The sequence below is a fragment of the Pseudorca crassidens genome, chromosome 13 (genome assembly GCF_039906515.1).
Source record: "Pseudorca crassidens isolate mPseCra1 chromosome 13, mPseCra1.hap1, whole genome shotgun sequence".
NCBI lineage: Eukaryota > Metazoa > Chordata > Mammalia > Artiodactyla > Delphinidae > Pseudorca > Pseudorca crassidens.
This window is the reverse complement of record NC_090308.1, coordinates 15,825,204-15,849,404: the sequence shown is the minus strand read 5'-3', so window position 1 is coordinate 15,849,404 and position 24,201 is coordinate 15,825,204. Positions and strand designations below refer to the sequence as shown.

Here is a 24,201-nt window from a genome sequence, read left to right as displayed (position 1 = left end):
ACATTAAAGATTCAAGGGAGGTGTTGTATAACATTTAAAAGAGGAGGTTATCTTTTCTTCTAAGTATTTATGAAGTTGTTATTCATTCACAGATACTAATCTATTCTGTACGAGCAGCTACGGGGGATAGAAAGAAGACACTGTTCCTATTAGAAACTTAAACTGCAAGCCCAGGGAAACACAAATATAAGGCACTTTATCAGCAGTTCTCACCTTATTTTCTCCCATAGAACACAGTGCTGAGGGAATGTTTGCAGACAAAGCAAAACAAATTTCAGACAGGCAGAAAGGAGAAACAATTCTATAATAGGTCGGCCAAGGGGAGCTAAGGAATTTCAAATTTTGACATTTCTAGGGGAAAATACTAACAACTACCAGGAGGTAAAAGAAAGCAGTAGAGGTTAAAAAGAATGTAGACTCCTTTTTGGTGCTCAAAATAAATTTGACATAAATTTGACAACTTCGACAAAATGGATCACTATTTGAAAAACACAAACTACTACAACTCAACTATTATGAAAAAGATCATTTAAACAGCCCTTCAACTTCTAGGGAAATTGAATTCATAATTTAAAAACTTCCAAAAAAGATATCCAAGCCCAGATGGTTTCATTGGAAAATTTTATCAAACATTTAAACAAGAACTACCAATTCTACACAATCTCTTCCAGAAGAATGAACATTTTTCAATTCATTTTATGAAGTTACTATTACTGTGATACCAAAATCAAAGAGAATTAAAAAACAAAACAAAAAGATTATAGACCAATATCCCTCATAAATGCAAAAATCCTTAACAAAATATTACCAAATAGAATTCAGTAAGATATAAAGAGAATTATATACCATGACCAAGTGAGGTTTATTCCAAGGATGCAAGGCTAGTTCAAAATTCAAACAATAAATAAATCAATATAATCCACATATTAACAGGCAAAGAAGGAAAACTACATGATCATGCAACAGATGCCAAAAAGCACGTGACAGAACTCAACATCCATTCGTGGTAAAGATGAATTTCTTCAACTTGGTAAGAAGCACACACAAAAATTCTTCAGCGGGCTTCCCTGGTGGCGCAGTGGTTGAGAGTCCACCTGCCGATGCAGGGCACGCGGGTTCGTGCCCCGGTCCGGGAAGATCCCACATGCCGCGGAGCGGCTGGGCCCGTGAGCCATGGCCGCTGAGCCTGCGCATCTGGAGCCTGTGCTCCGCAACGGGAGAGGCCACAGCAGTGAGAGGTCCGCGTACCAAAAAAAAAAAAAAAAAATTCTACAGCTAACATTATATTTAATGATGAAACACTGAATGCTTTCCCCACTAAGATCAGGATGTCCACTTTCATCACACTTATTCAACATAGTGCTAGAAGTTGTAGCCAGTGTAACAGAGCAAGAAAAGGACATATACACATACAAATCCAAAAGGAAGAAATAAAACTGTTCTATTTCAGATGGCATGATGTTTACCCAGAGAATTCCAAGGAATCTACAAAAATTCTCCTAGAATTAATAAATGACTTCAGCAAGGTGGCAGGATACTAAATATACGTAAAAAGTCAATTTTATCATTAGGGAAATGCAAATCAAAACCTCAGTGAGATACTAGTTCACACCATTTGGATGGCTATTACAAAACTATTACAAAACTAGAACAAACTAACTAACTAAAAAAACCACACACAGAAAATAACAAGTGTTGGCAGGGACTTCCCTGGTGGGTTAAGAGTCTGCCTGCCAATGCAGGAGACACGGATTCAACCCCTGGTCTGGGAAGATCCCACATGCCATGGGGCAACTGAGCCTGCACTCTAGAGCCCACGAGCCACAAATACTGAGCCCACGTGCCACAAATACTGAGCCCACGTGCCACAACTACTGAAGCCCGCGCGCCTAGAGCCCATGCTCCGCAATAAGAGAAGCCACTGCAATGAGAAGCCCGCACACCACAACGAAGAGTAACCCCTGCTCACTGCAACTAGAGAAAGCCCGCGCACAGCAACGAAGACCCAACGTAGCCATAAATAAATAAATAAATAAATAAATAAATTTATTTTTTTAAAAAAGAAAATAACAAGTGTTGGCAAAGATGTGGAGAAATTGGAACATTGTGCACTGTTAGTAGAAATGTGAAATGATGCAGCCACTGTGGAAACGTTTGGTGATTCCTCAAAAAATTAAAAACAGAATTATACACGAATACTTCTGTATATGAATATATATATATATATATATATATATATATATCTCTCCAAAAGACTTGAAAGCAGGGTCTTGAAGAGACATATATATACCCGTGACATAGAAGCATTATTTACAATAGCCAAAAGGTGGAAGCAACCGAAGTGTCCTTTGATGGATGACTGGATAAACAAAATATGGTATATACATGCAATGGAATATGAGCCTTAAAAAGGAATGACATTCTGACACATGCTATCAAATGGATGAACCCTGAAGACATTATGCTAAGTAGGAAAAGCCAGTCACAAAAGAACAAATACTGTATGATTCCACTCATGTGATGTACTTAGAGGAATCAAACTCATAGAGACAGAAAGTAGAATAGTGGTTGCCAGGGCCTGTGGGCAGGGGGAAGGAACAGGGAATGCAATATTATGATTTATAACGAGAAATACATACTTAGTTTTAGTCCTATTCCTGGCATATAACTCCTAAAACCCTTATGATTTCCTAACTGATAAGAGCAATGGAAGCATCTTTTGTTATAATATGCAGTTTTTGTTCCCAGCTCCTGAAATAGATCCAGAGCAGTAAAGGTGAAAGAGGTGTTTTTTGATACTCATAACAAGCCCCTTCAACTCAACCTGAGTTTACGTTAATGAGGTGATTTTTGGAAAGCCCCTAGTTAATCACAGGATGGGGACTGTTGTCAGGGGAACCAAACTTGTGATTAGAGGGTTGGAACTTACAGTGCTACCATACAACCTCTGGGGAGAAAGAGAGGTTGGAGGTTCAATGAATCACCAATGGCCAATTATTTAATCCATCATATCCATGTAATGAAGCCTCCATAAAACCCCAAAAGGATAGGGTATGGTGAACATGCGGAGGTGCTAGGAGGGTGGCGTATCTGGAGAAGGCATGGAAGCTCTGCGTCCCTTCCCACGTACCTTGCCCTGGGCTTCTCTTCCATCTAGCTGTTGCTGAATTGCATCCTTTGTAATAAACTGGTAAATCTAGTAAGAAAACTGTTTTCCTGAGTTCTGTGAGCTGCTCTAACAAATTATCAAACCCAAGGGGGTTGTTTTGGTAACCTCTGATTTATACCAGTTGGTCAGAAGCACAGGTGACAAGCTGGACTTGCAACTGGCATGTGATGTGGAGGCACCCTGTGCAACTGAACTCTTAACCTGTGGATCTGATGCCAGTTGAGTTAGACTGTAGGACACACAACTGGTGTCAAAGAATTGCTTGATGTGGAAAAAAAATCCTACACATTTGGAGTACAGAAGTGTTTTGCAAGTAGCAAGCAGAAAGAAAAAGAGAGTTTTCCTTATCAGGGAGTTATTGTTTAACGGGCACAGAGTTTCAGTTTTGCAAAATTAAAAACGTTCTGTGGATGTATGGTGGTGATAGTTCCACAGCAATGTGAATGTACTCAATTGCACTTTAAGAAATGCATACTTAGGGCTTCCCTGGTGGCGCAGTGGTTGAGAGTCCACCTGCCGATGCAGAGGACACGGTTTCGTGCCCCGGTCCAGGAAGATCCCACATGCTGTGGAGCGGCTGGGCCCGTGAGCCATGGCTGCTGAGCCTGTGAGTCCAGAGCCTGTGCTCCGCAACGGGAGAGGCCACAACAGTGAGAGGCCCGCATACCGCAAAAAAAAAAAAAAAAAAATGGAAAGAAATGCATACTTAAAAATGGCTAAAATGGTAAATTTTACGTTATACATATTTAAACCACAATTTAAAAGAATTTTTTTTTCTTTTTTTTTTTTGCGGTACGCGGGCCTCTTACTGTTGTGGGCTTTTTGCGGAGTGCTCCAGACATGCAGGCTCAGCGGCCATGGCTCACGGGCCCAGCCACTCCGTGGCATGTGGGATCTTCCCAGACCGGGGCACAAACCCGCATCCCCTGCATCGGCAGGCGGACTCTCAACCACTGCGCCACCAGGGAAGCCCTAAAAGAATTTTTTAAGTCACTTGTATTTCTATATACTAGCAATAAATATGTGGATACTGAAACAAAAAATACAATACCACTGATACAATCACTTAGAAAAGTGAAATACTTAGGTTTAAAATCTAACAAAATATATGCAAGACCTGTATGCTGAAAACTACACAATGCTGATGAAAGAAATCAAAGATCTAAAGGAGATAACATGTTCATGGATTGGAAGACTCAATGTAACAAAGATCTTAATTTCCCCCAAACTGATACATAGGTTTAACATAATTCCTATCAGAATATCAGCAACATTCTTTGTAGATGTAGAAAAGCTGATTCCAAAATTTACATGAAAAAAAAGGAACTAGAATAGCTAAAATAACTTTGAAAAGGAAGAATAAAATGGGATGAATTAGTCTACTCAATTTCAAGCTTACTATGTACATAACACAGTATATAACTATAGTAACCAAGACTGTGTGGAGTATTGGTTGAGAGACAGATACATGTATCAATGAAATGTAATAGAGAGCCCATAGACAGACCCACACAAATATGCCCAAATAATTTTTGACCAAGGTGTAAAAAATTTATTTTATTGAAGTATATTTACAATGTTGTATTAATTTCTGCTGTACAGTACAGTGACTCAGTTATATATATATATATATATATATATATATACATGTATATTCTTTTTCATATTTTTTCCATATAGTTTATTACAGGATATTGAATGTAGTTCTCTGTGCTATAACAAATCCTTTTCAACAAAAGGTGCTGGAGCAATTGAACATGTATAGGCAAAAAATGAACCTTGACCTAAGTCTCACACGTTACACAAAAATCAACTCAAAACAGATCATGGACTTAGATGTAAAACATAAAATTATAAAACTTTTAAGAAAAAAATTAAAAAATTTTGGGATCTAGGGCTAGGCAAAGAATTACAAACTTGACACCAAAAGCATAATTTATAAAAAGGAAATGTTGGACTTTACCAAAATTAAAATCTTTTGCCTTGTGAAAGATCCTGCTAAAACAATGAAAAGACAAGCTACACACTTAAAGAAACTATCTGCAAAATACATAACTGACAAAGGACTAGTCTCTAGACTATATAAAGAGCTCTCAAAACTCAAGACTAAAAAAACACTCATTTGCATAATGGGCAATAGACTTAAGAGAGACATTTTACTGAAGACACTTGTTTCTGTGCTCTTATTTCCTTTTCTTTAGTCATTTGTACAGCTACTATTTAGAGGAATAGACCAACTCAACATAGAAAGACTGTTAGGATACATTGATAATCAAAAAGAACAGGCTATTTTATGATTCCAGTTACGGTAAAAAAAAAAAAATCACGCAATAGAAAAGCATTAAAAGCATATACCATGAGATTAACAGAACTCTGGGTGGGTAAGAATGTGAGTCTGAGTTTTCTTTTTTCATTTGCTCTATTTTCTGATTTTCTAAGTGAATAGGTAACAAAAGGTTTTAAATAGGAAAAAAAAAATTATTCATTCTGTATGACTTAATGGCTTTATCTCTTCCATGAAGCTTTCTCACTACTACCAACTCCTTCTAAGAATTCTGCTATTTTTAGTCACTAGCTACCACCAGTTTAACATCTAATTGTTCTATAATTGTTTGAAATATATTATTCTGATCTCCCCAAATGTAAGTTTCTCAACACTGGGCATATATTACCAACAAAGACACACTGGCTGATTTGGGAAGAAAATCTATTCTATACACTTGTTCTTTGGCTGTCAAGTCCTGAGGATTTTAGCACGTAACTCATGTCTACACTCAGCAAAGACACAGATAAGATCTCCTCTTTTTTTTTTGCAGTACGCGGGCCTCTCACTGTTCTGGCCTCTCCCGTTGCGGAGCACAGGCTCCGGACGCGCAGGCTCAGCGGCCATGGCTCACAGGCCTAGCCGCTCCGCGGCACGTGGGATCTTCCCGGACCGGGGCACGAACCCGTGTCCCCTGCATCGGCAGGCGGACTCTCAACCACTGCGCCACCAGGGAAGCCCCTAAGACCTCCTCTTAATGTAGCTGATTTTATGTTTATTTATTATACTTTGTCCTCTTGCCCTATTCTTGAAACAGTAGAGAATCAAAGGGTGATAGAAACACTATTTGTTTTAAACTGAAGGCTAAAATACTTCCATTGGTAAATAAGAACTTTTTTTCAAAGTGAGCCTCCTTCTGGGGAATTTATTTTTATCCTACTTTTAACCTAATAATTCTACTTTTGCATTTAGATAAATTAAAGAGCATTTTGAATGTAGTCATCAACCTCTAAGATATTTCATTAAAATTTTAAAAAATGCAATGGTGAAACTGTTCAAGTCAATAGCATATGTAACAAAAATCTCAGTTACCTGGAATGTTTGGGAAATAATAGCTAACATTTATTGAGCACACACTAGGTAGAAAAAAAAGTTATCTTGGGGCTTCCCTGGCGGCGCAGTGGTTAAGAATCCGCCTGCCAATTCCGGGGACGTGGGTTCGAGCCCTGGGCCAGGAAGATCCCACATGCCGCGGAGCAACTAAGCCCATGCGCCACAACTACTGAGCCTGTGCTCTAGAGCCCACGAGCCACAACTACTGAGCCCGTGTGCCTACAGCCCATGCTCCACAACAAGAGAAGTCACCGCAATGAGGAAGCCCGCGCACCACAACGAAGAGCAGCCCCCACTCAACGCAACTAGAGAAAGCCCGTGTACAGCAACGAAGACCCAACGCAACCAAAAATAAATAAAATAAATTTTTTTTAAAAAAGTTATTTTATTTATCCTACAAAAACTCTATAAGACAGGCGTTAAAGTAATTTTATATATGAGGGGATAAAATTTAGAAAGCCCAAGTAGCTTATGGTAATACATCCAGAAACAGCAGGGATGGTGCTGAAATACAAGTCTACATGATTCCAAAGCCCATACTCTTAATCACCATGCTATATTTTTGAAAAGCTTTATATCTTCCTGTTTTAACAAGCAAATCATATTAATTCAATTTAATTTATACAACTGATTTGCTGATTATAGTACCTCAGGTTCTACACATCATTTCTCAGGGTATAAAAGTATAGATATAAAGTGAAAAAGGTATAGGACATTGAGCTCTACAAACCACAGATGGTTAAAAGGGTTACAACCCACACCCTAGATGATAGGCAAGGGCAACCTTCGTATTGATAATACTGCCTAAGGCCAGAGGCATTAGCCACCTTCCGCATACCCTTCCTTGTTTCAGGAACTACAATAGCACTGCTGTTGCTGAAAGTACAGAAATACAGGACTATGGAACGATGGTGAGAGGGACTCAAGGGAACTGACTATCCAGATGTACAAGGGCAAATGACCTCCAGAAATGGGGAGGACGGGGAATAAAGGTGATGACACAAAATCAAGAGCTAAAAGCACATCTGTATCTATACCAACAAGGAAGGTTATATTTAAAGGTGTGGCTTGGCTGGTTACTGGATGAGGTTCTCAAGCAGAATTACAAAGTTAGATTGCAAATTTAGGAAAAAGATCTTGAAGTACGGGCTGATATGATGGTTTTTTTTTTTTTTTTTTTTGCGGTACACGGGCCTCTCACTGTTGTGGCCTCTCCCGTTGTGGAGCACAGGCTCCGGACGCGCAGGCTCAGCGGCCATGGCTCACGGGCCCAGCTGCTCTGCGGCATGTGGGATATTCCTGGACCAGGGCACGAACCCGTGTCCCCTGCATCGGCAGGCGGACTCTCAACCACTGCGCCACCAGGGAAGCCCATGATATGATGTTTTGAAAAGGACTGAATGGGCAGCACTGGGGGCTTTACATTTGCTTAACCCAGTTTTCACTTTGCCCAGGTGGTGTGGAGGGGTCCTTTTGGTACAACAAGCCAATAAGTGAGCCTGTACTTTACCATTTCATAGACTAGGTATGTGCCTGGGGCAAGGGACTGGGGAGGTGGAAGTAGAGGGGACAGAAACTAGGTTCTCAGAGTCCCATATATTTCTTACTGTAAGAGAGCACAGGCCCTCAAATAATAATTGGTACTGAAATCTTGGTTTATAAATCTCATTCCTCACTAATAGGAACCAGGGTTTCCTGGAGAAATGGGGTAAATACACGAAGAGCCTGGAACATCCTATTTTGCCAGAAAATGAGGAAATGCTCAGAGAATGGTGAGTATGTGTCAAAAAGACTTAAGACCCAGCTTCAAGGGTCTCCCACTCCTCAACTCTTGGACAATTTAAGCATCAAAAAGATAGTAATAGATTTTAATTCACTGAATAAAATAAGAGTCCACCAGTCCATACTGATAAAATTAAATAAAGGGGAAGAGATAGAGTTTTTTTCTTACAGTTCAATGTCAAGTAATTAATGTAGAAGAGATAATAGCATTAGAAAATGATTTTTCAATTATCAGAGGAATAACTGCTTCAGGCAAGAATCACTGGATGCTAAAGCAAGTAACTGAAACTTTAATGAGAAATACAATATTTATATAACCTCAAAGTATCTCCCCACAAACTACTATAAAGGGAAAAAGAGTAACTGTATAGTGGAGGGACTTGGCAGGCACCACCCTAACCAAGTGATCCAATTTATCACAAGTAACAGAACAAATAAACATCCTGTGCCTCCTTATATGATACGCTGAGAAGAACAAAACTTCACTTCAGTGGTATTCCTGCCAAAAATGCACAACCTTAAATCTAATCATGAGGAAACATCAGGCAAATCCAAACCGAGGAACATTCTACAAAATAACTCTTAAAAAAGTCAGGCCAAAAAAGATAAAGGCAGAGGAAATGTTCACATTAAAAGAGACTAAAGAGGGCTTCCCTGGTGGCACAGTGGTAAGAATCCGCCTGCCAATGCAGGGGACACAGGTTCGAGCCCCAGTCCAGGAAGATCCCACATGCTGCTGAGCAACTAAGCCCGTGCGTCACAACTACTAAGCCTGCGCTCTAGAGCCCGCGAGCCACAACTATTGAGCCCGCATGCCACAACTACCGAGCCTGCACGTAGAGCCCGTGCTCCACAACAAGAGAAGCCACCGCAATGAGAAGCCTGCACACTGCAACGAAGAGTAGCTCCTGCTCACTGCAACTAGAGAAAACCCTCATGCAACAACGAAGACCCAATGCAGCCAAAAATAAATAAATTAAAAAAATAAAATAAAAAAAGATAAAAGAGACTAAAGAAACATGACAACCAAATGCAATGTATGCTTCTATATTGGGTCCTGGCACAGGGGGCAGGGGGAGCTATAAATGACATTATTGGGATAACTGGCAAAATTTTATAAAGGTCTATGTATTAGATAACAGTACCGTATCAATGCAAAATTTATGAATTTTGATCACTACATTGTTTTCATGTGAAACAATGTCCTAGTATTTAGGAAATTGACTCTAAAACATCTAAGGGTAAAAGGGCATGATTTCATTTCTACAACTTACTCTCAATGCTTCAGGAAAAATAAAGTATATACAGAGAGTAAATGATAAAGCAAAAGGGACATAATATTAATAACTGGTAAAACTGGGGAAAGAATATATGGAAGTTCTTTTTTTTTTCTTTTATTTATTTTTTTATACAGCAGGTTCTTATTAGTCATCCATTTTATACACATCGGTGTATACATGTCAATTTCAATCTCCCAATTGACCACACTGGAAGTTCTTTATACCATTCTTGTAACTTGTTTGCAAGTCTGAAATTGTATCAAGATAGAAAGTTACAAAAAACAACCAAAATAGGGCTTCCCTGGTGGTGCAGTGGTTGAGAGTCCTCCTGCCGATGCAGGGGACATGGGTTTGTGCCCCGGTCCGGGAAGATCCCACATGCCGCAGAGCGGCTGGGCCCATGAGCCATGGCCGCTGAGCCTGCGCGTCCGGAGCCTGTGCTCCGCAACGGGAGAGGCCACAGCAGTGAGAGGCCCACGTACCGCAAAACAACAACAACAACAAAACAAACAAAAAAAACAAAATTATTTGTTGAATAGTGAGTAGGAAAAATCCTAGCCTAGGTGGAGTGTGACTATGGTTTTATTATAGTAGCAGATTTAATTACTAAAAATTACTAAAATTTGTACAGTCTTCATTTTTAAGGTTAATAAATAACTTTTTCATTTATGAATATCAGTAACATTTACCTTTTCCTCTCTTCCTTTATTCTGTTCTTTCTTTTCCCGACAACGAACAGCTTTCCCTCTGTCATTGTGAACACTGTGTGCGGATGGACGGTGAACTCTGACAGTTGTACTTGAACGGTTACCCTGTGGTTTAGGGTCACTGTACTGAGACGACTGGCGTTTTCTAGGTCCTGGTGAGGGTCTAATCAAATACAAGATCATGAAAATCATACTCAACTCTTGGAGTTGGTCCATATATAGATGAACACACATAGTGTGTAAGTTAGTTTATGAACTAAAGAAGCAAAGGCATAACTGAACACAAGATAAAACAAACTTGAGGTCACTGAAATCTAAGGTCTAGCATTTAAACTGGGCATAGCTGTCTGTGGTGCACTATGGTTTTATGGTAGAAATAATAGAAGTCAACTGATCATCACCTCTCTTTTAAAAGGAAATAGCTATTGTATATCGGATTAGATGAAAAATTAGTCTGATTCTTGGAAACTGAAAAGAGAACAATAATCAGAGAAGGGAGTTTTATCGAAAAAGCAAGAACAAAGCACAGGTGTAGACTTCACACTTATGTACTGATATATGTGCAATTTGGTACCATTTTATTTAGAATGTATCACAGTTCTGTTTTAATTAATAAAATTTAATCATTTTCCCATTAAAAAAACCTGACATAAGCACTGGCTATGGACAGTTACAAGAACTCATGTACAGTGCTTTACCTCTATGTAGATCACTTCATCTTTATTTCTGTGGCAGGATTTAGACCTCTCAAATACTTATTAGGCTCCTACTACACTTCTAGACTTGGTTGGGGCCAGTAAAATAAGCAATAAAAAAAGGCAGGGGAGTCCTATCCTCAAATACCTCAAGTATAGTTAAGAAAGAAGAAGATACATAAGACTAGGCAAGTATACTAGAAAGTGTGAAAGAGATCTAGTACTGTGGCAATGGGAGTGGCCTCTTAAAGACAAAGTAAATTGGACCTGGAAACACAGAAGCTGACCTAAACAAGATGGTACAATTGCAGACAAGAAAATCAGCGAAGAAAAGCAAAGAAAGCAAGATGAGCTTAATCTACGTAAAGGTTATAAAGTTACTAACTGTGAAGACAATGGTAAACATTAAAACATGATACTGAACAGATAAGGTGGTTCAGTAAGTAGATCTAAACACTGCCAGTTCAAGAGGCTTGGTTTTTAGCTGGCGGCCACTGAAAAGGTTTTAGAAAGATCAGTCTAATAATAAGATACACTGATGAAGGAAACAGAAAAAGCAGGGAGATGTTATCAAGGCATGAGATGAGGGCCTAGCTCAAGGAGTAATGATAAAAATCTAAGAGACACTATGAAAAAAGATACTCTTAGATGTGAAAGGTTGAAAATGAGAATTTGGGAGGATGATAAAGCCAAACCAATATATATGTGAAAGGAATGATGAGGGTTCAATTTTGGATTTAGAAACTTGGATAGCCAATTAGGGATTCTGCTTTAAAATATATATTTATTTTTCCTCTTAAGAAAAATAATATAAAATAGACACTGAATTATAATAAAGTATAAAGAATTTGAAAAAGTCACCTTAACCCCACTATCCAGAGTTAACCACTTAACATATTAGTTTATTTTCTTACGGTTGCCTTTCATTTAAACAAAATTGGAACCATTATATACACATATGCTCTTATTTTTCTCTACTCATTATATCATGAGGCATTGCCGGTATTCTTTCCTCTATCATCACCTCATAAATGACTTTTAATGGCTAGCTGGCAGTCAGTCACATAAAATGTGGCACACTTTATCCACTTCTTTTTTTTTTTTTTTTTTGGCCGCGCCTTGTGGTTTGCACAATCTTAGTTCCCTGACCAGCAGTGGAAGCATGGAGTCCTAACCACTGGACTGCCAGGGAAGTCCCTTTATCCACTTCTTACTGCTATTCATTTATCCGAAAAATAATTTACTGAACTATTACTACTGACAGGCACTACTCTGCATTTAAAGTAAAAAAATTTTTAAAATAACTTTAATAAAAGCCTTTACTCTCACAGGCTCACATTCAAGTGTGTGTGTGGGCAGAGGGGGTTTCAATGAAGAAATAAACAGTACATCAGATGATGCTAAATGCTATCTAAGAAAATAAAGAATGGTAGGGTCTACGGAATGATATAGGTAGGGTGATCAGAGATGGCCTTTCTGAGGTGATATTTAAGTAGAGACCTGAAAGAAGTGAGAGAACAAGCCATCAAACATCTGAGTTGAAGGAAAGGCAAGTGCAGAGAACTGAAGCATTTGTGTTTGACTTGTTCAAGAAGGCTGAGGGAGAGAACTGTAAGAACTTAGGTCACAGAGGCGGCAGGGAACCAGATCTCACAGGGTGGCACTGAGGGACATACTGAAAACTTTGGGTTTTATTCAGTGAGACGAGAAGATGTTTGAGGGACATCAGCTGACTTTTAAAAGACATTTTAAAAGAATCATACCAAAAAGTTTTATTGTATTTCTAATCTTTCCTCTAAAAGGCTTCAATGAACCTCCTGTACAAACATATTTGTGCACAGCACTAGAATGCTGGATCAGTTAAATCTGTTCTTCAAATGGGATTAAAATTTAGGCAATGTCAAGGTTAGAATCACCATGGGAGTTGAAAGAATAAGCGCTCTTAAGCATGAGTACAGATTAAGACCAACAGAAAAATAAAGAGTTTTGAGGGATATTCAGTTGAGGAAGCAAGTAAAATAAATTACAGAAAGAAATAGAAAGATGCAGCAAATAAAGTCAAAGAGGAGAACTTTGTAGTTAATAGTAATCCAGGGCATTTAAAATCAGAGACAGAAAAAAATATTGAAGAAAAGCCAGAAGCAATAAGGAGGGACACTAGGGTTCATCATCATAGACTTTTCAAGATGAAAGACTCATTTAACTCAACTTTCCATTACCCCTAAGAGAGAAGCCTCCTGCCTCCACATAGTAGATTGTGGCAACCAAACAGTTCATTAAATTTGAAATCAACTGAATAATCACTGGGCACATCTATTCATTGGAAAGTTCTTACCAGTAATTGATAAAGGAGTTACAGGGCTGTTATAGACTGAATGTTTGTACCCCTCCAAAATTCATTATGTTGAACTCCTAAACCCCAAAGTGATCATTTGAAGTAAGGAAGTAATTAAAGGTAAATAAGGGGCTTCCCTGGTGGCGCAGTGGTTGAGAGTCTGCCTCCCAATGCAGGGGACGTGGGTTCGTGCCCCGGTCCGGGAAGATCCCACATACCGTGGAGTGGCTGGGCCCGTGAGCCATGGCCGCTGAGCCTGCGTGTACGGAGCCTGTGCTCCGCAATGGGAGCGGCCACAACAGTGAGAGGCCCGTGTACCGCAAAAAAAAAAAAAAAAAAGAAAAAAAAAGGTAAATAAGATCAAAAGGGCGGGGCCGATCTCAGAATTAGTATCCTTATTAAGAGACACCAGAAAGCTTGCTGTTCCCTCTGCCATGTGAGGACACAAGTTCCTGTTGCTTAAGCCACCCAGTCTGTGGTATTTTGTTATGGCAGCCACAGTAGACTAATACAAGGGCCAAATGATGATTCTCCAGAAGGAGGGAAAAAAAAGAAAGTAGGAGTAAGACATATTCATAGGTAAAATAAAATAAAAACACAACTTGACTCATCTATTATTAGTTCTACTTTTGAAATTAAGAAAAAGTGATCATAAATGTGGAAAAATATTCACTTTATTTATAACAACAAAAAAGGGGAGGACTTCCCTGGTGGCGCAGTGGTTAAGAATCCGCCTGCCAATGCAGGGGACACAGGTGTGATCTCTGGTCTGGGAAGATCCCACATGCCGCGGAGCAACTAGGCCTGTGCGCCACAACTACTGAGCCCGCGTGCCCTAGGGCCCGTTCTCCACAACAACAGAAACACCGTAATGAGAAGTCCACACGCCGCAACTAGAGAAAGCCTGTGTGCAGCAATGAAGATCCAACGTGGCCAAAAATAAATAAAATTAAAAAAAAAAAAGAGGAAACAATGAATAAGAGCATGATTAACTATGTAGGTTATATCCCTCAAAAGAGTAGCAAACAACCCTTTAAAAGTAGCAGAGAATAAGGTCTAAGATGGCTTATAAATTATCAACGTTTACAATATGAAGAGCAAATTACTTAACCTATCTAAGCTTAAGTGTCCTTATCAGAAATTGGGGCTACAAGTTTAGCACCTACCTTCTAAGACTGTTTTGAGAATTAAGTAATATATGTAATATATGTAAAGCAATTAACACGGTATTTGGTAAGTGTATGATAACTGTTGTCTACTTTTAGGATTTTTTTAAAAAAACAGGGTACAAGGTTCTATATTATGGATATAGCACAACTACAACTATGAAATAAACAATGCATAAAAGACTAGAAGTTGCACTAGGATGACTCTATGATCTCCCCCCTACTTTTATGCATTTTCCTATTTTTCTTTAATGAGCCTATTGCTGTACTTTTTTTAAAATTTTTAGTGAATTCTAAAATAAAACAGAAAATATACATAAAAGTACTTAGAGTAAGGGTAAAATTTAGTAAATATTCAGAAGGTATCAGAGTCAATAATAGAACATTAGTACTTTTATCTGGAGCTGAAGAAAATCAAAGTGGCTAAGAAACAATCAATATCCATCAGTTAATTTTAAACTGGAGGGGGAACACTTTGGTATGGTACTTCTCGAAGTGTGATCCATTGACCACCTGTATCAGAATCACCTGAAGACTTCTGGGCTCCACCTGCTATTACACCAGATTCTCTGGGAGTGAAGCCCCAGCATCCACATTCTGAATGAGTATCCCAGGAGATCTTTATGTATGCTAGAGTTTGGGAATGACTGGTATGGCAGAGTGCCAGCCTTGTAATCAAACACATCTGGATTCGAATCCTAGCTCCACCAGTTATTACCTCTGTGATAACTGGAAAAAGTTACTTAACTTCCCTCTACCTCAGCTATCTTACCTGAAACACAGAAAAAATATGACTTATTTGGAAGGCTTATTGTAAGAAATAAATAAAATAACACATGTATCCCATATTAGTGCTCAGAACTCCGTGAGCACTCAATATCTAGCACCTATCATAAAATACAATTGAGAATTAACAGTTATAATGATAGAATCTTAAACACCTGAAAAACACCTGAGCAACGTTTTAATGCAAGGTTCTCAAACTGGTTAAGGGACAAAGAACCTGAAAGTCAGTGTTTTTTGTACAATGCTATTTTACACTAATGTATTTAAACCCACAATATAAACTAGGAAATCTATTATGTGAGTAAAATAGATAAATGACACCCACTTGCACACTCGTCAGTTAAAAAATATGCAGTGGAACTAAGCATAATTGGCTCTTTTGCATTTCAGTAAATATCAACTTTCACTAATTGTTCATTTGCTGGCACCAGGTAAGAGGAAACTGGGGATAAAAATACCAAAGAAAAAAACCTATAATTGAGAACATTTTATCTTTTCTTTTTTTCTGTGAACTAAAAAGCCCATTTTTAAATTTTAGCAGCAGTATAGCTTGATAAATAGCAGTATTCTGTGATAGCTTTTTGAGAACCACTGTTTTAGTCTAATTCCCTCACTTTACGTAACAAAAAGCTGAGCTCTAGAAAGGTTACATGATTTTCCCAGAGCTACAAATAATGATACAGACCTAGAGCCCAGATATTTCAATCTCCATCCCCATGTTCCTTCCATAAGATAACAGTGCCTCCACTACTTTAAGCTCATTCACAAAAGCATATTTTTGGTCTATGTCTACCTAAATTTAACTTACTGAAATGAGGCAGAGTTACATGATGTACAATTTAAGAGTTACAAAAGGTACTCAGTAAAAAACCCTCTCCCATTCCCGTCTCTCAGTCCCCAGTTCTCTTCCTAGGTAGAACCAATGCTATCAGTTTTCCGTGCCAGTGTGTTTCTTAAAGGGTCTCCACTTACCTTCGTTCAACAGGCACAGGCAGGGACCAGACTTCTCCCTCGGATGCTGGAAGCTCATGCTGTGCAGCTTTTAATGGAGTGCTGTCTAGTTTAAAGCTTTCTAGTGTTTTCATGATATCCTTAACGTGTTTAGCTTCCACATTTATTTCCTGCCAAACCTGATTTCAAAGGAGAATATGGCGCTTTAAATTTCTATAACTAATAAATCACTGCCAAGATTAAGTTGGGCCATTTATTAAAGATGTCAGAAGCCTCCATTTTGACATCAGATATCCAGGAAACCATACCAAAATATTCTGTTGAAATTTTAATAATGGTTCATGAATTCTTTATTTCTAATTGCAAAATTAATTCTGATAAAATGAATTAAGTATCCTGGCTAATGAAGCCATCATGACTGACTTATGGTTCTTATTCAAAATGCATAACAAATTTAAAAGTTAGCTGTAACTTCAAAGTTTGGCAAAAACAATACTTTTGCAAGTTGCGCTTTGATGGTTCTTATGCTACTTAATTGACTTTAAAAATGCTGATCAGAATCCACTAATTTCATAACTGCATCCCACAGTTTGAAAAATAAAGCTTCAGAGGATAAATGGCTCAATCCACACACAACCAATATATTTTTTTTAAAAGCAGCCTTGACTCAATTTTAAAACTATACACACACACACACACACATATATGAAACACTGAAATGAAGTTAGTAATATTTGGTTTTAAAACTAAATGATTTAAATATCCTTATAAAAAAGCTCAGACTTTTTAAGTAAAAGCTGCTGGCCTAAGAACAAAAGGTCTTAGAAGTCTTTCAGTGACAAATTTAAGACTCTTTATGAAATAAAGTGTTTTCCCCTTCTAATGTAAAATACGCAGAGGCAGACTTAAGGAAAGAGGTTAAGTTCAAAGAGGTAGAGTATTTCTTTCTTTTAAAGAAATTTAGGACAAATATGGAATACTATGAAAAAAGCAGTTTAGTAGAATCTGAGGGATAATACTCTACCTAAAAGACCAGCACAAAAAGACTATTAATTTCTATAATATTTCTCTCCTGTGACATTGTTGAACCCTATTATAAATGCCATATTCAACTGGACCTGTTTATAGTTTCTACCTATAAACTTCTACTGGTCCTCAGTGACTGAAGTTCCTCAAGTGGGATGCAAGTATGGCCTGCTTTATGATGTTCTATAGAGAATATGGTACTTGTGAGATTCAGGTGTCATCTGCAGTTTCAATAATGGCTTAATAAAGTCAATTCTAATTTTACCAGGTAAAAATGCGATCTAGAAAAAAATGCCAAAACCATTACTATTAGATTCCAAAAATTAGAATAACTGAGAACTCATCATACTGATGATGGCGAATATGGACTAATATAATAATCAAGTTTTAAGAAACATTATATACAAATCCATGTAATAAATTATACACTCTTAACGTAAAGCTGCAAAAGCACTACCTATTTACATCTGAGTATTTTAAACTATTAAAACAAACATCAGTCATGTTTCTTACCTGTTGCCATTTCTGCTGGAGGTATGTATCTTTGACTGAGTATAGATACTTGTTCATTTGATCAAGAACTCCCTGATAATAGACCACTGCAGAGTCATAATTTCCCAGCAATGCATATTCACGGGCCAATTTTACATTCTCACTAATCATAAGAAGACTCATGCTCAATTATAAGCTAAAAAAGAAAGAAACATTTAATATTACCTCTTAAAAATAAGTACTACAAAGAGTTTTTTAAAAGTATACTTTCCAAGGATCCCTGAAGACACTCACAATGTACTTTCCATCTCTATACATTTGTTCATGCTAATTTCCACTCCTTCAAAGAAATTTCTCAGGTTCCCACAGTCAAACCCTACCTATGTGTCAAAACCCCACTCAGATGGCAATTCTCCCAGTATGTCAACCTTCTGAACTTCCCAGTTCAAAATAAGCCCTCCCCCTTCTAAAGTCCCCTGGCACTTTACTGGGGCCTTCATCTCAAGGCACTTGTCTACCTTGAATCTCTAAGTTCTTTTAGAGCAGGATTTACAGAGGAAAGGTCTGAGATGGTAACTTCAATGCGTGACATACAAGTCTTATTGAACATCTGCAGAACAAATGTAGAATGTTAGATCATTTTTTGGAGGACACTGTGACACAGCAGAAAACACACGTGTTTTGAGGTTAGAAGAATCTTGGTTGGAACTGTAATTCTGCCACCTTTGTCAAGCCCCTTAACTTTAATGAGCCTTAGTTTTTAAATCCGTAATTGGGATAGTAACTATTTCCAAGAGTTGCACTAGAAGGAATAAATGGCTATTTAGAGTCCCTACCATAGTACTTGGCAAAGAGTAGGTCTTCAATAAATGCTGAATGCATCTTCCCTGAAACTTTCCATATACAAGAACTAAGCATAGTCTTTGTACTTAGTAGGATGTGGATATACGGATATGGGGTTTTTATAGGTGGGTTTTTACCTACCCTCTAGACAGAAGCTAATTCCAATTACATAAAAATTGGCCCAGAAAACAAGGGGAAAACTGATCAACTTTTTATGAGGTGAGAATCGCCTCAATTTCAAAACTAATTAACAGCAATAAAAAGTCTATTTCACTTATGAACATGATGTGGTAATCTTAAATAAAAGATTAGCTAACTAAAAAAAAGAAAAAAAACGATTAGCTAACGAACAATGTATCAGCGCGCATACTCTCTCTCTCTCTCTCTCTCTCTCTCTCTCTCTCCATGACCAACACAGGAATGCAATTATAATCTAAGTTGAGAAAATCCATCCTTGTAATTCCTCACACTAACGGACAAAAGAACTTCATACAAAATCATACAAAAATGGGTAGCGGGCTTCCCTGGTGGTGCAGTGGTTGAGAATCTGCCTGCCAATGCAGGGGACACAGGTTCGAGCCCTGGTTTGGGAAGATCCCACATGCCGCGGAGCAACTAGGCCCGTGAGCCACAATTACTAAGCCTATGCGTCTGGAGGCTGTGCTCCGCAATGAGAGGCCATGATAGTGAGAGGCCCCGCGCACCACGATGAAGAGTGGCCCCCACTTGCCGCAACTGGAGAAAGCTCTCGCACAGAAACGAAGACCCAACACATAAATAAATAAATAAATAAAATTTTTAAAAAATGGGTAGCGCAGAAAGGCATAAAGCATAATTCATGGAAGGGAAATCCCAAATGGTTACAAGTACAGATACTAGTAATAGAAGAATGCAATGAGAGACTCCTTTTACATTTACCAGATTAAAAAAATTAATAAATCCAATAATACTAAGTATTGGCAATTATTTGGGAAAAAGGACATTCTCACATACAATGTGTGGGCAGAAACTGGTATAATCATTTTGGAGAGCAATCTGGCAGTACTTAGAGAAATTCTGTATGCATATATCCTACGACCCTGCAACCCTACTTTTCTGTAAATATTCCAGAGGAAATTTCACACAGATCCACAAAGGGACTTGTTTTTGGATGTTAATGACAGAACTGTTTGAGAAATCAATAGCTGGAGGTAATCTATCTATTCCCTGCTAAGAAAATAGATAAGGAAATATGGTGGATGCACCCTATGGAATACTACGTAGCAGATGGAAGCAATGAACAAAATATGCAAATAGCAACATGGATAGATCATCAAAATACAGGGTTAGGTGTAAAAAATACTTAGACATAGAACAAGGTCTAAGTGCCAAGATCATTTTATAAACTTAAAATTATGCTATATTTATTGGGCTGGCCAAAAAGTTTTTCCGTAAGATGTCATGGAAACTGTACGAACTTTTTGGCCAACCCAATATATATGGTGAATAAAACACTCTTTTTTTTTTAAAGGACACATACACACCGAAGAACATATATTAAATATATTACAGTGTCTGTGGAGGGTGAGATAGGGAAATATGAATGAAGAAAGAGGATGGAGGGTAGGGGAGTAACCAAAAATAAATACAACAAAAGAAGGGCCTTATATCCATCAATAATCACAGAGACCCTGTAAGGTGGCTCTCAATGACCTCTGCTTCCTAGTGTCCATACCCTTATGTAATCATCTCCCCTTGAATGTGAGCTTGTAACAAACAGAATATACAAAAATAATGGAACATCATTTCTGAGATTAGACTGGGACTTCCACCTTGCTTACTATCTTTTGCTCTCTCATTGGACTACTCTAAGGGAAAACCAGCTACCATGTTGTGAGTTGCCCAGTGCAGAGGCTCACATGGCAAAGAACTGATGGAGGCCCAAGGGCAACAGCCAGTGAGGAACTGAGGCCCCCAGTCCAACAGACCAGAGGAACTGAATCCTGCCAACAACCATGTGAGGGAGGCAGGAAGTTGGATCCTCCCTCAGCTGACCCTTGAGATAAATGCAGCCCTGATTGATACCTTGACTATAGCCTGTGCAAGACCCTGAATCAGAAGCACCTAGCCAAGTTATGCCCAGAGCCTGACCAAAGAAACCGTGAGACAATGAATGTTTGTTGTTTTAAGCCATTAAGTTTTCCGGTAATTTGTCATGAAGCAATACAGCTAAGAACTAAGGTCTATAAGTAATTCAAGACTGAGCATCTGGGGTCCAAAAGAAAAGCAAAAAAAATCCCGTGACTGAAAAGTATGACCACTGATAATATTCCATCTTTTTTTTTTTTTTTTTGCTGTACACGGGCCTCTTCCTGTTGTGGCCTCTCCCGTTGTGGAGCACAGGCCCTGGACGCGCAGGCTCAGCGGCCATGGCTCACGGGCCCAGCCGTTCCGCGGCATGTGGGATCTTCCCGGGTCGGGGCACGAACCCATGTCCCCTGCATCGGCAGGCGGACTCTCAACCACTGTGCCACCAGGGAAGCCCATAATATTCCATCTTAATAAGAGCTCTGTGGTCAGGGACCATGGCTCTCTGCTATTTTATGGATATATCCCCAGCATCTAGAACCATGCTTCCTTTCACACAGCAGATACTCAGTAAATCTTCGAATGAATGAATACTGTCAGGTTTTGTCTAACTACTAAGATGTCTTACTTTTGTCCAGTTTCTGACCCTCAGCACTCTCACACTACTTGATCCTCAAATCACCCCTACCAGAACTGTGCGACTGCTTTTGCTCTGAAGCTATATATGCCCTACAGTGACGCCTAGTCTGAGCAATAATGTTATAAGGGTACAGCTGGAGCTGGCTGCTGGCAGTATATCGCTGATCTGGATAAGCACAGATAGCAAGACTCCAACGTCTCTTCCTTCTCTCTCTCTTTTCCTTAACAGGCTCCCTCCAGATCTTTCTTCCCTTTCCCCAACTAAAAAAAAAAAAATCTAAATTGTTACTTATATATAGGTTGTCCCTTTGTATTTCTGAGGGCCAGGGCTCAATGTTCCAAAATTCACAGAAGTCACTCCAGGCCTTCTCTGAAGGTTCCGTGTTATGGATACGTCTTTCTAGTCAGATAAAATTCCTGAGGAGCCAATGAATCGACATTTTCTAACAAACAAATGTAAAGTCAATCCAAGGCCACATTAAAAATGACCTGAAAAATTCTTGGTTATCAAAGAAATGATGTGTTTACTGAAAATGTATCAAAATACCATGCAATGAATAAATGTTAGACAAAAAACAAATTTTCCTATTCTTAGTATCACATTCTTCTTCTCAAATGAACGTCAACACTGTAAATTTATGAGATTCTTCAATTTTCAAGAATATATCCTTATCATTGCCAAAATTACACTTTAGGAAGACAGAATTTGGGTCTACCTGACACAATATCTGGCAGTACTTGAAGAAATGAATATATGTGAAGAAAAGTCTGTAGACCAAAGTTTAACCACAGTGAACTGTAAACACTACCTGTTGGTTCAATTAATAGAAAATGAGATTATAAAATTATAAAAACTGAGACTGTCCAAAAACACACTGTTGGTTTTTAAAGAGATTATTAAAGAGAAAAATAAACATAAGCATAGGTGATGCATGCTTTATCTCACAGCAAGCTTTTCCTTTACATGATCCTTCCTATCAGAACCACCCTTTTGCTTAAGTGTACTGAGTATTTATCTTAATGACTAAATTCATTTATTTAAACTAAGTAAGATGCAACATGAAATTTTAATTCAAATAACAGTCAAAATTTTTTAAACACTAAAAACTCAATATTACAGCAAAATTTCTAGCAAACTTAATGTGATGCTGTGTGGTCCACAAAGAGTATCTTTTTAAGCAGTCAAACAGCTAAAAAACAAACAATCCAGAACCATTGTTGTAAACAGAAATTCAACATTGTTTTTAATACAGTAAATTCTACAAGATTCTCTAATCCTTAGTATTTGTCAGAATTGTGATACCAGTTTCAAAATAAGATGCAGAATCCGTTGTAGACTATATAATATGCCTAATACTGAATCTATAAAATGTAAAAAGGTCTTGAATAACCAATGCCATAAAGGAGCTTTATATAACTTTTCATAGTCTAAGAATGCTGGAAAGTCGATTGGCACTGCCTTTTTTTTTTTTAAGATATGAAACAAGTCACAAGTTATTAATACTAATACAAGACAAAGAGTTTTGCCACTATTTCTTTGTGTGAGAACTCAATGATTACAAAAACCATCTCCTTTGGAAAAGAAAATAAGGCTGCACACTGAGATATTTAGGCCTGTATGAACATCACAAGAATCTTTCAATACCTTGGTGTTCCAGCATTGTGACTATGGGGCAAAGATTTATCGCACACATTCTAAAACGTTAGGAATGTCCTCAGCAGTATCTAAAGGTCTGATTTCAAAGAGGAAGACAAATGAGTGCTTTCAAGAGAGGAGCAATGTTAGTAACTGATATAAATGTTAGTAACTGATATAAAAATGGCACTTCGCAGTTAAAAGAGAAAATTATTTTTGAGTAAATAAGGGCCTGAGACTATCCACTGCAAAGCATTAAGGACCCACGTTCATCGCTAGCTTCATCACCGTATAATATACAGTATGAAACAAAGTTTCGAGGGATACGTTTTGTAAAAGGTACCGACTCTAAACAAAAAGGGCCATAGCCTCCCAGAGGACGCCCGGCTCCAGAATAAATAAGAAAGAACATCCTCAACAATAGCACACCTACCTAACAAAACATAAGAAAGGAAGCTGCATCCCCAAAGTCAAGGCTTTTGGTGTTTTTTTTAGGGTAGAGGGTTTCGGGCGGGGGCGTGGACGAATTCGGGAGAGGACCCGTCAAAAAAGCGAGGAAATAAAAACAGGTTGTCTCGGCCGGAGACTTCTCTAAGGAGACAGGCCTAGAGTGGGATCGGCAGGAGCCCTCAGAAGTCTCCGGCCGGACAAGACTCCTCCGGTAGGGGGAACCGTCATCCGAGCCACAGGTGTCAGCGACAACAGCAAGAACCTAGGACCTCGGCGCAGGCACCGGCAAGTTCACAGCAGAATGCGCAGCGGGATCGCATCACAGGCTCCCGAATCCCTCGCCGACCCGGCCACGTGGGTCGGGGATTCCCAGGAGACCTAGAGAGCCAACACTCACCTGTGTCTCCGAGGCTCCTCGGGAAACCGCCCAGCGGCAGGCGGAGCGGGAGGGCCGAGCGGCGCACCGGGCAGCGATGAAGGACGGCCCTGCCCTGTCCTGTCCCAACCACCCTGTTTTGTGCTCACGGACCCAGCACTGCCTGGTCACCAGTCTCGGGGCGCTGCTTCCACTCTCTGAGAATTTGAAGGCAAACCCGCCAGGGTCACTTCCGGTGTTGGGGGGAACCTCGGTGACTCCGGCGCAAGCTGGGCCACGCCCCGGGAGCGAGGACGCCGGGCGGCGTGCGCGCGCCTGGCGCCGGTTGGGCGGGGTCGACAGAAGTGGGGCGGGGCCGACGAAGGTGGGGTGGGGCCGACGGGGAGCGCCTGCGCAGTCCCGCGCCACAGCCTCCCGCGCGGACT

The 24,201-nt window shown here is 39.2% G+C and overlaps 1 protein-coding gene across 1 annotated transcript in view; it reads right to left on the bottom strand.

Annotated features, from left to right (window-relative positions):
• KATNA1 (katanin catalytic subunit A1) overlaps positions 1-23,938 on the bottom strand; it is a 35,454-nt gene extending 11,516 nt beyond the window's left edge. The window contains exons 1-4 of the mRNA XM_067701797.1: positions 23,798-23,938; positions 17,787-17,961; positions 16,269-16,426; positions 10,297-10,477 (exon numbers count right to left, since the gene is read on the bottom strand). Coding sequence (XP_067557898.1) covers positions 10,297-10,477; positions 16,269-16,426; positions 17,787-17,948 — 501 coding nt within the window. The 5' untranslated portion in view covers positions 17,949-17,961; positions 23,798-23,938. The remainder of the gene's footprint in view (positions 1-10,296; positions 10,478-16,268; positions 16,427-17,786; positions 17,962-23,797) is intronic.
• Positions 23,939-24,201: the final 263 nt, after the last annotated feature.